General features: G+C 37.9%; 1 protein-coding gene across 9 annotated transcripts in view; it reads right to left on the reverse strand.

The window, feature by feature from the left end:
* HECTD1 (HECT domain E3 ubiquitin protein ligase 1) overlaps positions 1 to 15,630 on the reverse strand; it is a 62,415-nt gene that overhangs the window by 1,445 nt on the left and 45,340 nt on the right. For 8 of the 9 annotated variants that reach the window (XM_017741767.1, XM_017741760.1, XM_017741762.1 and 5 more), the window contains 15 exons: positions 15,416 to 15,549; positions 13,034 to 13,190; positions 11,983 to 12,205; positions 9,481 to 9,535; positions 9,060 to 9,242; positions 8,504 to 8,714; positions 8,336 to 8,421; positions 6,645 to 6,772; positions 4,706 to 4,907; positions 4,424 to 4,561; positions 3,573 to 4,180; positions 1,699 to 1,777; positions 1,494 to 1,587; positions 1,031 to 1,181; positions 25 to 169 (listed from right to left, as the gene is read on the reverse strand). In XM_017741767.1, coding sequence (XP_017597256.1) covers positions 25 to 169; positions 1,031 to 1,181; positions 1,494 to 1,587; positions 1,699 to 1,777; positions 3,573 to 4,180; positions 4,424 to 4,561; positions 4,706 to 4,907; positions 6,645 to 6,772; positions 8,336 to 8,421; positions 8,504 to 8,714; positions 9,060 to 9,242; positions 9,481 to 9,535; positions 11,983 to 12,205; positions 13,034 to 13,190; positions 15,416 to 15,549 — 2,594 coding nt within the window. The remainder of the gene's footprint in view (positions 1 to 24; positions 170 to 1,030; positions 1,182 to 1,493; positions 1,588 to 1,698; positions 1,778 to 3,572; positions 4,181 to 4,423; positions 4,562 to 4,705; positions 4,908 to 6,644; positions 6,773 to 8,335; positions 8,422 to 8,503; positions 8,715 to 9,059; positions 9,243 to 9,480; positions 9,536 to 11,982; positions 12,206 to 13,033; positions 13,191 to 15,415; positions 15,550 to 15,630) is intronic. The other variant, XM_017741765.1, reaches the window with a different exon arrangement.

Genomic DNA, 15,630 nt, shown 5'->3' on the forward strand with positions numbered 1-15,630 from the left:
AAGAGTGACCGGGAGAGGCGGTACCTTGCGCACAACAGTGAGCCGGGGATGGAGGTTTGCCAGCCCTCCTGGTGGGAGTGTCGAACAACCAGTGGTGAACTGGAGAAAAGCCTTCCTCTCATCCGAAGACATACCACACAAGACTCTCACAAATCGAAGGAATCCAGGGCTTAAAATAAAGGAAAATAATTAGTTCTGATAACACTACATGAGAGTGTGGAGCTTTTTTTAATTTCTCTTAACTTGGCACAGCAGAATTACAATCTCTAGTCACGTTTATGTGAACATTGTAAGATTCTAGGGCCTGTTAAGTATTCACAATAAAACATCTTAAAATCCAGAAAAATAGTGTTTAATCTCTTTGCAAAGTATCACACAAAAAAAATGTAGGTACATACATATCTTGGGGTGTTATTTGGGTACCTTGCATTTGAATGCATATGACTGGGTAGAGAAGTGAGCTCAAACATTCCAGCAGGCTTATTCTAACACAGTTCCAGAAGTCATTTGTATGTTACTGCTACCAAGCATGACAAGCCGCAAAAACAAATCCCAAACCCAACAAACCCAAAACCATCAAGACCGCCTCCTGATAGCCACCACCAGTAAGTATATTTGTCCCCTGCATAGTACACTTTCTTTTTTAACTACACTTCAAGAGAAAGAAATAAGAAATACAGGCAAAGTAAGAACTGTACACAGCCAGAAAAAAATTATAACTACTATCAAACATGAGAATAAAAACTCTAAAATCTATTTTTAGTCATCTGTATTAGCTGCCATTATGTTTTCACTCGTTACTTGTATTTGAGTAATTTTTTTATCTTCTCTCATCACAAAGCTACCAATTACCTTCTAATCTATCTGTTTTAACACATGGTTATTTCATGCAGTTTTAGACAATCACCTGCTCTTCAGAAACTACCAGTTTCATCGAATTTGGCATCTTCATCTAATGAAGATTCTGGACATTCTGTCACTTTACATTATCTTTTAGCTATTAGTTTAAAATCACTCAGAATAAAAGTACCTATCTCTTGTATATCCCAGTTTGGGTTCGGTGTAATTGATGATATCCTCAGCTGCCCAAGAAGGTGACTGATTTCCACAAAGAATCATCTGAACCTCTTCATGGCTGAAGGAACTCAGCTTCTCCATTGGAAAGACTCTGTTGAAGCCATCTTTAATTTACACAAGATACAGTTATAAACATGAGTCCAAATAATGTTTATAAAGTAATGTCAGCATTTAAGTTGTATTTTAGTCAAACCAGAATCAATCAATAGTTTCTTAATTAAGGTAAATGGAACCTCTTCATGATTAAAAACAGCATAACTAATGCAAAGGTATTCTGAAATGAGTACCTTACCTATTGCATTCTCAATTAAAAGGTTTATTTTTGAAAGCTATTCTATGCCACCACTTTAAACCAGCACACCCTAAACATCGATTATTCCATCTAAGTTCATATATGTTGTTATATTTAGAATTACCTCTGAAGGCCTCCATTTGTTTCTGTATACCAGTATGCATGCAGAAGTCAAACATGAGATCTACATACTCCTCTGCATTATCCATTGTTACAGTCTGCAAAGACAGTAGATAAATACCGTAAGAATTCACTGTTCATAAAAGTTATTGTTGAGACAATAAAAATTTAACTGCTGGTTAAATTGTAAAGGTAGGTTGTCTCCTTACCTCATCTTCACCACCTGGTTTGAGATCCACAGCTGTAAACCCATATACTTTTGACGAAGGGCAAAACTGAAAATTTAAACTTCAAAATACAAAGGTAGTTAATAATTGCAAAGTCTGCTACTGCTTTTGTAAATACACCAGATTTACAACCTGTCACACCCAAAAGCACCTCACTGGATTTCAAACCATTGTGGATCACTTTGTACCACTGTTCATGTATATACAAAAGTACAGAACTACAAACAGTAATGGACTACACAGATAATATGTGTTTCAAACACATGGCATGCAAATGCATATACTCACCCTCTATTTATGTGGATTTGATAAACATTGACAATTTCATAAATTTGGATATCTTTAAGCTATCAGCTTCAAAACTACTCAAACCATTTAATTCAGCTCACAAATTCAGAAAAATAATTTCCATTAATTTCCAGCAATAACAATTACAGAGCCACTTAACCTATTAGGCATTTAGACCCTTCAACAGTGTTACTTGCTTTCTCTCCATAACAAGCCAGGCTAAAGTCCACAAGCCCTTTAATCTATTACAGATCATTGACAGGAGGGCTCCAAAGATGGGGGAGGGTCTAGAGAGGAAGCTATACAAGTGGTTGAGGTCCCTTGGTCTGTTCAGTGTGGAGGAGACTGAGGGGAGACCTCACTGCAGTTACAAGTTCCTCGTGAAGGGGAAGAGGAGGGGCACTCTGAGGCAATGGCCTCAACTTGTTGGGGTCTCCTCCCCTGCCATGGAGCCCTGGGAGAGGGGCCCTGGGGGGGGAGACACGGGGTTTCCCTGCCCCTGGTCACCTTTGTTCCCCATTGGTTGGTTTGTGTTCCCTGGTGTGGCCAAGGACCCTCAGGTCCCGTGACTACAGAGTTCCTGAGGAGAGCCCCGGCCATGCAGCTGGAGAAATAAAGACCTCTGAAACATCTACCACGAATCTGTCCATATATACTTCGTTTCCACAGGACTCCTGGTTTGAAATATACTTGTTGCAGTAATCCCCGCTGCAACATCAACTTGCTGTCAGGGAAGGTCTAAATTGAGTATTAAAAAAAGGCTGTTCCCCCAGAGGGTGGCTGGGCACTGGAAGAGGCTCCCCAGGGAAGTGGTCACAGCACCAGCCTGACAAAGTTCAAGAAGCGTTTGGACAAAGCTCTCCAGCACATGGTGCGACTCTTGGGGATGGTGCTGTGCAGGTTGATCCTTGGGGTTTCCTTCCAGCTCAGGACAGTCTATGATTCCAAGGCCATAAGAAATTACTGAACTCTGACACTATGCAATTTTTGTGGCACAATATGATTATAATAAATAACCCATAATATTAATGGTAGAAAAACTGTTGTTTCAAAGGAAATATTTAAAACTAGGGAGGATGACATCCTGACATGGGTTTACACAGGTATGGGTACTTTGTCTTTTACATTTGCTAAAAGTCAACATATGCTCTGTTTAACATGGATTCAACACTGCACTAGGAACACAATCTGAAATTTCAATCTGTCCTCTTTAAAAGCTCTCCAAAAATCTTGATAAATTTCAAGTTATCATAGCACAGAAATTACTGAATCACCCTTTTTTTAAAGGTGTGATTTTACAAGTATTTGTGTTTACAAGTATTTATGTTTCCAGAGTCATACAGCACTGCAGCATAGCCACATTTAAGATTAGGAAACTGAGCAAGTTGGAAGAGAAAATCCTCAAAGGAAGGAAAAAGAATATGGCTGCATCTCTATGGATTCCCCCTTGCAATGATGCTATTTAAAAATAAAATATCTTCATTTTTAATTATGTGCTGACTTCTGTCTCTATCTCTTCTATCTCAAACACTGTTTGCACATCTATAAATAAATATGAAAACTCTTACCCCAAATCCTCTATGCTAAGAGGAGGCCCCGAACCTGATGGATTCTTCAGCATTAATTCTTGCAGTTTTGTGTTCTTTTCATCTTCTGATAGATTTTTGTTGCTTAAAATTTGACGTCTTTTAATTGCAAGGTCCTTAATTTCTTTTAGAAACCTAGCTCTATGTGGGTTTACTAATTCAAAGTCTTCCCATGTCAAAATTCCATTAAACCAGGCCGGAGGCTTAGGTTTTGGTGGATCAAGAATAAATTCTGATTTGGAGTCTTCTTCCAGACTTCCTACTGACAAGGAATCATGCCCTTCTTCTGTAGAAGCCTCTGACTGACTTTCAGTACAGTGCAAGTCTCTGTCACCCCGTGATTCATATATCAACTTACTCATGTTACTTTTAATGTCCCCCATACACATGAGTTTAAAAAAAGGCTTAGAAATGGGTAAATCCACAAGTCTATTGTCCTGAATGCATTTAGCCAAGAAAATTCCAAGGAAATGAAAGAGTTTGGTTATTCTTTCAAGTTCATCACTATCTTGTGGGAATGGTGCTGTAAACAGTCCACATGATCTCTGTACATAGTAGCCAGGCGGTTTCAACCCACCACCAATATCAACCTGAGTTAAGAGACAGACAAAAAAAGCAGACATGGTTAAAGGTGGATTTAAGTATATATTGGCACCATCTAACTTATTATACTCTACTGCTCTGTTAAGAAGAGAACAATTAAAAAAACAAGCTGTGGACCAGAGTGGTCATTCTTGAACATGATGACTAGACGCTCCATGAACATGGATGTCTAGCTTTTCTTTTTTTTTTTTTACACAAGTACCCAGTTTAAAATGCAAATTAAAATGTACCTGACGAGACTCATCATCTGGAAAATCATCATCACAAAGCCAAGCTCCCAAATCTGTCCTCTGAAATTCTGCTGCCACCAATGCATAAAATTCCAAGGTAGGACCCAGGCCTGTTCCTTCCTCCCCTAAAAACTCAACCTAGAAAAACACAAGGGAAGTTAATAGTAAAAGAAAATCCTAGTGAAATGTTCAGCATTGGTTATGGAACAGGATATTCAATATCCTGTCCAGTACGTTAGAAATAGCTATCTAACCTTGCTCTGCTAGGCAGATATGCTTTACCTCTAGAACAGATTTTCTGTCTGCATGAATCTGCATGACATTTTCTGCCCATTCCATCAAGGATTCACCTCGCGGAACTTTTACTCTTTCATGCTTGAGGCGTCCAACTCTGAATTCTCCTGGATCATCACGTCGCACTGTGCTCGTGGTCCTTGTCCGTTCAACAGTGGCTTCACGTCTGTTCTGCAGCCATACAATTGCTCTGGGGAAAAACCAACCACCAGTTATTTAAAACCTCCATGTCTACCAGCACAAAAACTTGAAAGTAGTCACCAACAAAAAGTAACTTGTTGAGTACTAATTGCCTCCTAATTTTTTTTTTTTAGGTATAAACCAAACTATTTATCAGCCTGAAATGCCCCAAAATATGGGCTGCTTCATATTTTATGAAGTCAGAAAACTAAATAATTTCTAATGTAAGTCCCAGCTTCTAATGATAGTACCAATGAAAATATACAATTCTTGATCTGAATTCCTATACTTTTCTCATTACAGTGGAAAGAGCAAAAGGTAGCATTTACTGTAGAATTTTTAATCACAGATGCTCAGAACTGTTTATAACACAGACACATATTACACCTTTCATTATATACTGTAAGGCAGTTGCACATCACTCCATTGATACTGACCAAGTTTTGCAGATTTATCTACTTACACATTCCTTAGAGCAACACAGAACCGAAGTTCAAGGGCAATCATAGACAAATAGACCCATATCAGTGAGGGAAGAACAGCTGCCTTTAATAGCAGTACTTATACAAAGTCAGATTTCCAAATTTTTGTACGTATTATCTATGCAGCACTAAGCTATCTACAAAGCTACCGTCTGCTGTTCTGCAAATACAGCCCAGTGTCATGACAGACAGAGAGAGTGTACACACCTACAGTTCATACAGAATAGATGAGTTTTAAGAACTACTACCAGTATTTGAAGAGCTTAAGAAAGCTCTTTACTTACAAAGTAAGTAACATGAAATGTTTCCTGAGGGATCTCTTTAAAATGCAGCTTTTCTAAAAAGTACGTTTTTCCAAAACAAAACAAAAAAGACCCCAACATGTGGGCCATTTTTCTGTAAAAGTTATAATTTTTACACAATAAAAAGATTTAAATTGATGTCTTTCAAGATAATACCTTCTCTTCCTTTCTCTTTCTTTTTAAATGCCTCATTTTATACTCTTCATGAGGCATTTCTACTGCATATAAGACAAAACAGTAATTTCAGCAACACTCTCTCTACCCTTTGGGTTGGAAAACAAAGTGTAGCAACAGGCAAGAAAACCCTCAAAAACAAATTCTTCTTTCTCATTACAAAAAGTATACCAACAAAAAGGTTTACACTGCCTACATACTCTCAAGGTAATGACTGCTGCAATCAAAATATTAACGATACCTAGGTAACAAAGCACTCTAGAGGGTACCCTTAGATGTTTTAAAGTCTGGTTCTGTTACAGTTTCATTATGCAGCTAATAGTAACTTTCAAAATAGTCTATTATTTGTAGATTTTTTTCTGTTTTGTTAAAATATTAGTGAATTAAAAATAAACGAACCAAAACAATCCCAAAACAATTGCTGGACCATAAAAATGTATGTGATTAGGTGTATGTTTTCAAAAAACATTTAATTCATATCATTCTCCAAGTGGTTTTGGATTTTGGATCCTTTATGCAATGAACTGTAACCCAGACAAATTGGCCAATGGGATAACCTAGCTATAAGTACACAAGTAAATCTTCAGCTAAAGTTAAAAAATGAAATTTCTTGTCATTCTGAGCTTTTCCATCTTCTTCCTTCTATTAGCCAAAATTATTCAGATTTGGCAAGCAAAATTTGTCTCATTAGGATTAAGGTCCTCCTTCTGGAAATCAGCAATTTAGAAACTATTATATGTAAAAAAAGAAAAGGAAGCAGTCATATTTCTTTTAATATTTTTTTTTTACCTTGATGCGCCAAATGCTGTACATGTGAAGTACAACTGTCTTGTTTCAAATGGAATTAAGAAAGGACACTTGCTTGTCAGTTGCTCACACCAGTCTGGCAAAGCTCCACTTGCTAGTGCCAAGGGTTCCTGTAGTTTAATGCAACGGGGGAAAAAAAAAGTGTTAATAATAATTTGACTTAGGTGGTTCCAACAAGTTTCTAACTAAGTACATACACAGCAAATACACCCAAGCACAGAGCTTTTATCCGTGCTTGAGTAAGTTTCCCTCTTCTCAGCAACTGAGATTTTTTTCCTCTTTTAAATGCTATCAGTATGGAAGCTGTATGAGGAGCAGCTGAGCTCACTTGGTCTGTTCAGCCTGGAGAAGACGAGACCGAGGAGAGACCTTATTGCTGCATACTATTTCCTTGTGAGGGGAAGAGGAGGAACAGTGCACCGGTTTGGGTAAATTTGGAAATATATCCTCTTAGAGAAGACAGAAGGCACCAATCTCTTCTCTGGGGTGACAGGACTCAAGGAAATGGCCTGAAGTTGTGTCAGGGGAGGTTTAGGGCAGGTATCAGGAAGAGACTGTTTACCCAGAGGGCGGGTAAATAGGTCACCAAGCCTGATAGGGCTCAAGAAGCATTTGAACAATGCTCTCAGGCACAGGGTGTGACTCTTGGGATGTTCTGCACAGATCCAGGAGTTGGATTCGATGATCCCGATGGATCCCTTCCAACTCAGCATATTCTGTCATTCTAAGTTCATAAACTTTCTAGGACTTCAGAATGGACACGGAGTGCTTTGACACAGACGATAAAAGCTGTAGTAAATTGCTGGGATATACACTACTCAAAAGCACTGTGGGGAGATCAAAGTACCCAATTACCTGGAGAGAATTACTCCTGAGTTTTGCCCAAAAGAGATTAGATATTACCTTTTCAATATCAGAAGACATGAAAGAAACTTGGTGGTAGAAAAGTTATCCCCTTGAAATATTACTACAGTCCCTTCTGAAATACAATTAAAATAAACTATACTACAGAAATTTTAACTCCAAGGATGTTCACGGTGCCAGAACAGTCTTCGAAAGAACACGAGAAATTGAAACGTTTTTTAAACAAATAATTAGGACAATGTGACTGTAAAAAAAAACCCTGAACCTCAAAAAGCACACAAGGGCTAATTAAGTTGAGAATATTCTTTAATCTTTGTTGAAGAAAATGTAGTTCTACTTAAGAACTACATCTTAAAGTTTTCTTTTTAATGTATCTAACTAACCTGGGACCAATAAGATGCTTTCTAAATGCTATTTTTGAAAGCTTTATGTAGAATGTATGAGTAATAAAATGTCTGTAAACCCTAACACAATAAATTGCCTTTTTTCCATAATCATCAGGCAGACAGACACACTACATTGTAACATCGATGTCTGGTACAGAAAAAAATTATTATTATTCATAACCAAGATATATCAAGTAAAAAAGCTTTGTATGCTTTGTACAAAACCAAACTGCATGTTTTTATTCAGACTAGCCTGTTTTTAGAGAATTTACTCATTCAAAATGTAAGAAAGAAAATATGTATTAAGCAATTCAAAAATGGGAAAAAACTAATAATTTCAAACAGCCAAGGTAAGGAAGGGAATAATAGAGTCCTAAACCAATATTACATATATACACTATGTATAACGTATTAGTGTAATACCTCAATCTGTTGCAGAATCTTTGTAGTAATTTTTTTACTTGTGAATTCATCTGGTGGAAAGTTAAACTGAGGATGATCATCTCCTTCTGAAAATAATCAAGAGAAAAGTTTTCTTTTATTTTGTTTTCATTAAAATATTTCAGAAGCTCTGCAAAATAACTAAGTTACCTTCTTGAGAAGTCCGTGCTGTGTAAGGGTCACTGGCAACTATATACAAAATTCTAAGCAACTGCAGAACATCTTCTACTCCACAGGAGTTCTGTCCGCTGCCAGCTTTGGCCTGAGGTTGTTCCTTGGCCAAACTAAGGATATCAGAATTTTGAAGAGTAGAAATGGCCCCTTGACTCAATCCAGATTTTGATCCATGTTCACAAAAATCCTGTAAAAAAAAATGGTTAAGAATGAAAACTGCATGTTGGTGTCTTTAGGACTGCATTCCAAGTTGATGATTTGAAAAAATCAAAATGGTTACTGTGCTCAAATGTAACAATTAATCAAACTGCGCATGGTGCAAATCATTATTCAAATGCATTTTAACACAACTACACTTAACAGAAGACGTTAAAATAAAAAGGCAAGAGCAGCAAAACCTAAACTTGATACTGGCTTTTGAATATTCAACTTCCCTATAAATATGATGGCTCTCCCTCCACAAGAATCTTTAAAGCTGCAAAACAAAGCACACAGCCATTCATAATAAAAAAGTTTGGATGCAGACATATACCTTGTATGCAGCTATGAGCTGGGAACAATTTCTGTTTTTCCTAATACTTTTATTAGTGCCGGTTAATTTCCAGTGGCGCAGGAAAGCTGAGTCTGCATTCTTCTGCAGGTAGGTTATCAAGTCATTCTTTGGTAATTCATCAGTGCCAAGGTACTGCTCCACATGCTCTACTGACCAGCAACCCTACAACAGGAACCACCAAATGTTGGTTTTTCCTGATTGTAAAGTCTTTAAGATTTCACATGCAATATATAATGTCTTTCTTAAAGGAGCATGCATTTACAAATATACTCACTAATATTCTTTAAGTAATTGAAAACTGTTAGTTTTTTTTAATGTAGCATTTCAAAAACTGCAATAAGATTTCTTTTGCTTTTATTAAAACAGCCATAAAACACAAAGGCACAGAAGTAGGCCTTACCATTTTTCCACTTTCTTTCTCTTTATCAGAATCCTTCATTTCTCTGTACATGATTCTAGACATCAAAACAATGAGTTAATATTTCATACTCATAGCACATCCTCTAAATTCTGAGGTTATACATTGACTTGTTAGATAATATGATGTAAAACAGCAACAGCAGCTGCTCTTTGCTGCACAAAACATCTGGGACACCCAGTGGCAGCAAAGTTCTTAAGCTCTATTTTCATGATGTTGGTATTTATCTTGCAAAGTATTTAATTTATGTTTCCTTAAGTGAGACTTGAGTAATCAAACAACCTTCATCGTGCCAATTTCCCAAGCCGTCTTTAGATTCTTCACTACACATGCACCAACTCTTTAAAATTTTTAAGTCCTAAGGAAGCTTACTGTGCATTAACTTAGAAGATTACAACTATTTCTCATGTTTTCTAACTAGAAAATAGTTTGTTACAGCATGCAATTTTTGACAGAAGGCAACTCAGACAATAGGTGCAACATATAAGCACTGATGAAATCTGAAATACAGTTAAAAATACTGCACCCCTCCTTATTGCAGTTGTCACTTTCATAGGGATTATTCTTCTAGTATGACAGAAGGGGTAGTAAATGAAAAACACCATCATACAGTCTCACAATTTCTGTCTATTGCTGTAAAGCTAGTAAGGTCAAATTAACATCGAGAGAATAGTTAAGGTTGGAAGGGCCCTCAAACATCACGCTTAAATAGAATTTCCTGTATTTCAATTTGAGCCTTTTTTCTTCTTCTCCTTTCACATGTCACAACAAAGAAAAGTCCATACTCTGCCGTCCCTATATCCTCCCATCAGGTATTCATACACATTGGTAAGAGCCCACAAGTCTTTTTTCCTCCAGGCTAGACAAATCCAGATCTCTCAGAATCTTTTTTGTACGACAGAAGCAATAAGCCTTTTAATCGTCCTAGCAGCCCCTTGCTAGACTCAGTCATGTCCATGTCTCTCTGGTACTGAGGAACCATAGCTGGGTTATATGTAACTGGGATATAGCACTGCAGGTGTGTCTCACCAGTGCTGAGCAGATGGGGAAGATCACCTCACTCAACCTTCCTAATGCAGCCCAGGGTGCTGTTGATCATCTTTGCTCTTGGGGTCCATAGCTGGCTCATGCCACCCAACTTTATGTCCACCTGGACCCTCAGGGCCTTTTTCAACAACCTCCTTTCCAGCCAGCTGACCCCCAGCCTGAACCAGCACAAGCAGATTTTTCCCCAGCTGACAGACTTTACATCTCCCTTTGTGCAATGTCACAAAGCTTCTGTCTCCCCATTTCTCCAGCATGATGACGTCTCTTGGAACGGCAGCACAACCATCTGCTCCAACAGGGACTCCTCCCCAGTTTTGTTTTGCCTGCAAGCTGATGGTCTGCTCTGTCCCATCATACAGTCCACTAATATGGATGTTTAAACTATCCTGGACCCAGTATCAACCCTTGGGGTACAACAAGGACCTTTACACCAAGGACCACAACCATCTGAGCCTGGCAGTTCAGGGGTTTTTCAGACACTATCTAGTCCATGCTTTCTAAGTTTGTCAGTGAGAGAGAAAGCGTTGAAAGCCTTCCTAAAGTCGAGGAAAATAACATCTGCTGCTTTCTTCTCATCCACTGAGCCAGGCATATAGTAGAAGGCTATAATGCTGGTTAAGCATGATGTTCTCTTCATAAATCCATGCCACATACTTCCCATCACCTCCTTATCCTTCATTGTTTGAAAATGGTTTCCAGGACTATCTCTATCACCTTTCCAGGGATTAAAGAGTGACCAGTTTGTAGTTTCCTAGATCCTTCCTGCTTTTGTGGGAGGCAGGAATGAGACTTCCTTTTCTCCAGTCCTCAGAAGTATCTCCCAAACCTTATGACCTTCCAAAGATAATAAAGAGTGGCCAGCTCCTCTGGGTACATTCCATGGGGTCCCATGGACTTATATGTCGAGTGAGTGTTCACTAACCTTTTGCCATTCACATCTCACCAGATTCAACTCCAGATGTGCTCTGGCTTTCCTAATGCTCTACCTTCAAGCTGGGACAACTAAGATTCCTCCTAGATAACTTGACCCATCTTCCACTCCTTGCATGCTTCCCTTTCACACTTTTTTGTTCACCCACGCAGGTCTCCTACTGACTCTGCCTGACTTCCTACATATTGGGACAGACTGTCCTTGAGTCTGGAGAACATGATCTTGAAAAAAAAAAATCAATCAACTCTCCTGGACTTCTCTTTTCGCTAGGACTATAACCCCATGGGATTTTTCCAAGCAGATCCCTAAAGATTATGATTTTTTTCTTTGGTTTTTCAGGCACAGCAATAGTTTTAAAACCAGTAATAACATCCTGACATAAACACAAAAAGAAAATTAATTCTAGCATTGCTTATTACAAAGGAGTTAAAAAATTAACATTGTTTCCCATCCATTTTCTAATCAGTCAGTGTTCTCCACACAGAATAATGAACTGGTAAGCTTACGTGTATGTTGGCTCCCAAATACGTCTAAGTTTGTCAGATTTCACACTGCCATTACAAGAAAGCTGTAACAATTTCTGTACATAGTAAAAGATGGTAGATCGAAAGTTCGTTAGGGGCAGTTCTACTTCTCGAGTTGTTCCAAGACCTGAAACTTTCAAGGTAAGTGCTAAACGTGGCGAAGGCATGCACTCAACCTCTTCCAGCAGTTCTGAATGAGGTGTACCTGCAAAAATTATTTGAGAACCCTTAATACAAAATATATAATGCATGACAAGGTGGCTTAAACACCAATAACATGGTTCAATAAGGAAGTGCAATGACTTATTGCACACATGCCAAAGAGACGAGACTGAGTTCTAACTATGAACTAAATTACGATTGAAGAATTTCTTTATGGGAGTAAAATTAACAGGAATTTCTGAAATGCCTATTGATCCCTGCATCTTGGTAACACCTCCTTAGATATTATCACAGCACATGCATTCTTCTTTTCATACACAGTATCTTCCTTTCAGTTCTTCAAAATAAGCAGTGGTTTATTTGCACATATGCTAAAACCTACTTATTCTTCTCTGTAACGAACATTGAGTATACCCACAGTGCTGAACAAGAATGATCTAAAGAGCCAAGGAGCAAAATCAGGTGCTGTGCTGCTGATCATTCACACTGCTTCATCACTGCATTACCCTTCCCCTGCCTTGGCTTTGCACTGTTTCAGCACGCCCTCTCCAAAGCTATTCTGTGTAGCTTTAACACAGTTAAGTCCCTGTAGTGGAACCAGACATATCAAGGTATTTATCACATCTTTATCATATCAAGAGATTTTATCATTTATCATGCTTATTTTACACAGCATTTAATTTACTTTTCCCTCAATAATGCTTAGACCTGCAGAGGTAGATGAAACTCTCATTTAAGCAAAGAAAAGCCACACAGCCGCAAGAGCATGTTGTACTGGTTAGTAGTGATAGGATCCCCAGATGCAGTGGGCCCTTAACACTGAATCTCCACCCTAAAGTCAGATTAAGCATCACATATCTTGTCAGCATACCTGGTGGAGGGATTTCTAGGTCAGTTGTCTGTTGCACATTAGTACGACCAGGCCTTGGGTCAAAAGCAGGAACCAAAGCAGAAAACTGCCGTTTCAATACATAATCATCATCCCATGTTCTTCTACGGCCTCCTTTGGTTTCATACTCCTCTTCTTCCTAAAAAAAAAAAAACAAACCCAAACAAAACAAAAAACCCAAAAACCCTAGTTGTTTTTTCGATTCTTCTAAAGAGAATAATTTTATTTAAAAATTGTAAGTTTATGAATACAAACAGTCACAAACTAAACTGCAACTCTACTCAGCTCTGGTAAGGCTGCATCTGGAGTGCTGTTTCCAGTTCTGGTCTCCTCAGTCAGGAGAGACATGGAGCTCCTGGAGAGGGCCTAGACAAAGCTACAGATATGACATAGGGACTGGAGCATCTCTCTTATGAGGAAAGCCTGGGGGAGATGGGCCTGTTCAGCCTCAAGAAGAGGCATCTGGGAAGGGACCTCATCACTGTCTGAAGACAGGGTGTCAAGAAGATGGATCCAGGCTCTTCCCAGTGGTGCCAAGCAATAGGACAAGAGGCAGAAACTGATGCACAGGAAGTTCCACCTGCACGAGTAAGAATTTTACTGTGTGAGTGATCACACACTGAGACCGGTTGCCCAGAGAAGTTGTGGAGTCTCCCTCACTGGAGATACTCGAGAACCATCTGGACACAATCCTGTGCCATGTGCTCTAGGATGACCCTGTTTGAGCAGGGAGGTTGGAGCAGATGACCCACTGCAGCTCTTATCAACCTTACCCATTCCATCATTTCATTATGTCTTCATTATGTTAATTTTCTCTATAAAATCAACATAAAATAAATCAAAGCTGGCACATATAGTTCCACTTAACTGGTCAAGCAGGAATCAAAATTATCAAACCCACAGAAATTAACATAAATGGACTAACCCTAAAACAGGTGTATTTATAGTTTCTGGAAAGAATTAAAGTTTCCATGAAGCACCAGAACACAGGAAAATACAAAGTACTGAAGACCAGCAAAGTTGGTGTAGGTATTTTGTGTATTCCACAAACTTTGTAATACCAGAGGTTCAAATATACCCAGTGATGTCAAAACAAATTAATTTTTTTGAAAACAAGAAGCACTTTTTTCCAAAGTGTATACATATATTGATACATAACGTATACACATTTTATCCAGAGATTAAATCAAATATCAAAATACTAGAACTATTTTGGTGGGGAAAAGTACCTAATTTTCAATAAGCTTTAACAAGTATTAATTGCTTATGAATTTTCTACAACAAGCTTTTAATCTGTTCAACTCCTCATTGAGAAGAATTACATGGAATATCAAAGGGAATAGTACTGGAACCCAAGAAAGAAAAATTTTCTTTTCCAGACCTGCTTCTTGCTGTATAATCTCAAGCCAAGTCTACTTTAGCTACTTCTGCTACTTCCCATGAACAATAGTAACTCCATTTAATAATTTTTTTAATTATTCAACATTGTACAAACTAAAGTTACTGCTTGCATTGTAGATCCACTTAAGTAGTACTGGCTTGGTATTTTTCCTAACTTTGTACCTTTGTGGAAAAGGTGAAAAAAGATGTTTAGTAATGTACTTGAGTTTCTCTTAGAAGCATAATTACAGTAAGTTAAAACGCTAAATATTTTGGTTCAAATGAAATAAATATTTACATATTAATTACAAGATGAAGTTTCTGTAATTCCATAAAACAGTATTTATATTTAATCTGTAAAACATAAAATTAGCATTAGTGAAGCCTTATATTTTTCCTCTTAGATCTTGCAATATTCATGAAGGCCAAGCATTATTCATACCAATAAAGAACAACCAAATGAAAAGCCAGAACTCTTGACAGTGTAAGCAAGAACCATGTGAACTACCATGCTGGGTTTTGTTTTACCCCCACCCCATTGTTTTTTTTGTTGGGGTTTTGGGGATTTTTTTGAGAAGCGAGAGATTTCCCCTGGCAAACTTTTGCTTCATACAGGCCTATAGTTAAACACATGCCAGAACTGAATCATTACAAAATACAGCAGCGTATCCACAAAGTTATATCATTTCATCAGCCTGTGAACTATCAGTTCTACTGATCCATCATTTCTACTGTCTTGTCAACTTGTCCCCAGCCTGGTTTTAAAACATTAATTCTGACCCATAAGGTCTCGGGTATCCTGGTGTTTAAAAACACTTTTCTTGTGTTTTTGACTACATGCAAGAAATGAAGTAAATCTAAATAAATGTGTTTTAATTAATGGAGATATTATAGCTAGGACTTCCTATTGCAAAAAAAAAATCTGTGGCTTTTTAATGCAGCTGTTAATCAATTAAGACACCACCTATGCTAACTATACCATACCATAACTTCTTCATATTCTTGATCTTCTTGGTTATCATCTTCATTTTCATCATCTTCTTCATCTGGTTCAGGTAGATCCTCATCATCATCTAACTCTGCCAACAGAGTACTAGCTCGGCAGCTATCAAGAAAATCTATAACACACACATATATATATATTTACATACAGAGCAAAAGCCAAGTATAACTTTTAAAGCAGAATTTTTAAAATTAAA

This window comes from Corvus brachyrhynchos, unplaced genomic scaffold (genome assembly GCF_000691975.1).
Source record: "Corvus brachyrhynchos isolate BGI_N302 unplaced genomic scaffold, ASM69197v1 scaffold115, whole genome shotgun sequence".
NCBI lineage: Eukaryota > Metazoa > Chordata > Aves > Passeriformes > Corvidae > Corvus > Corvus brachyrhynchos.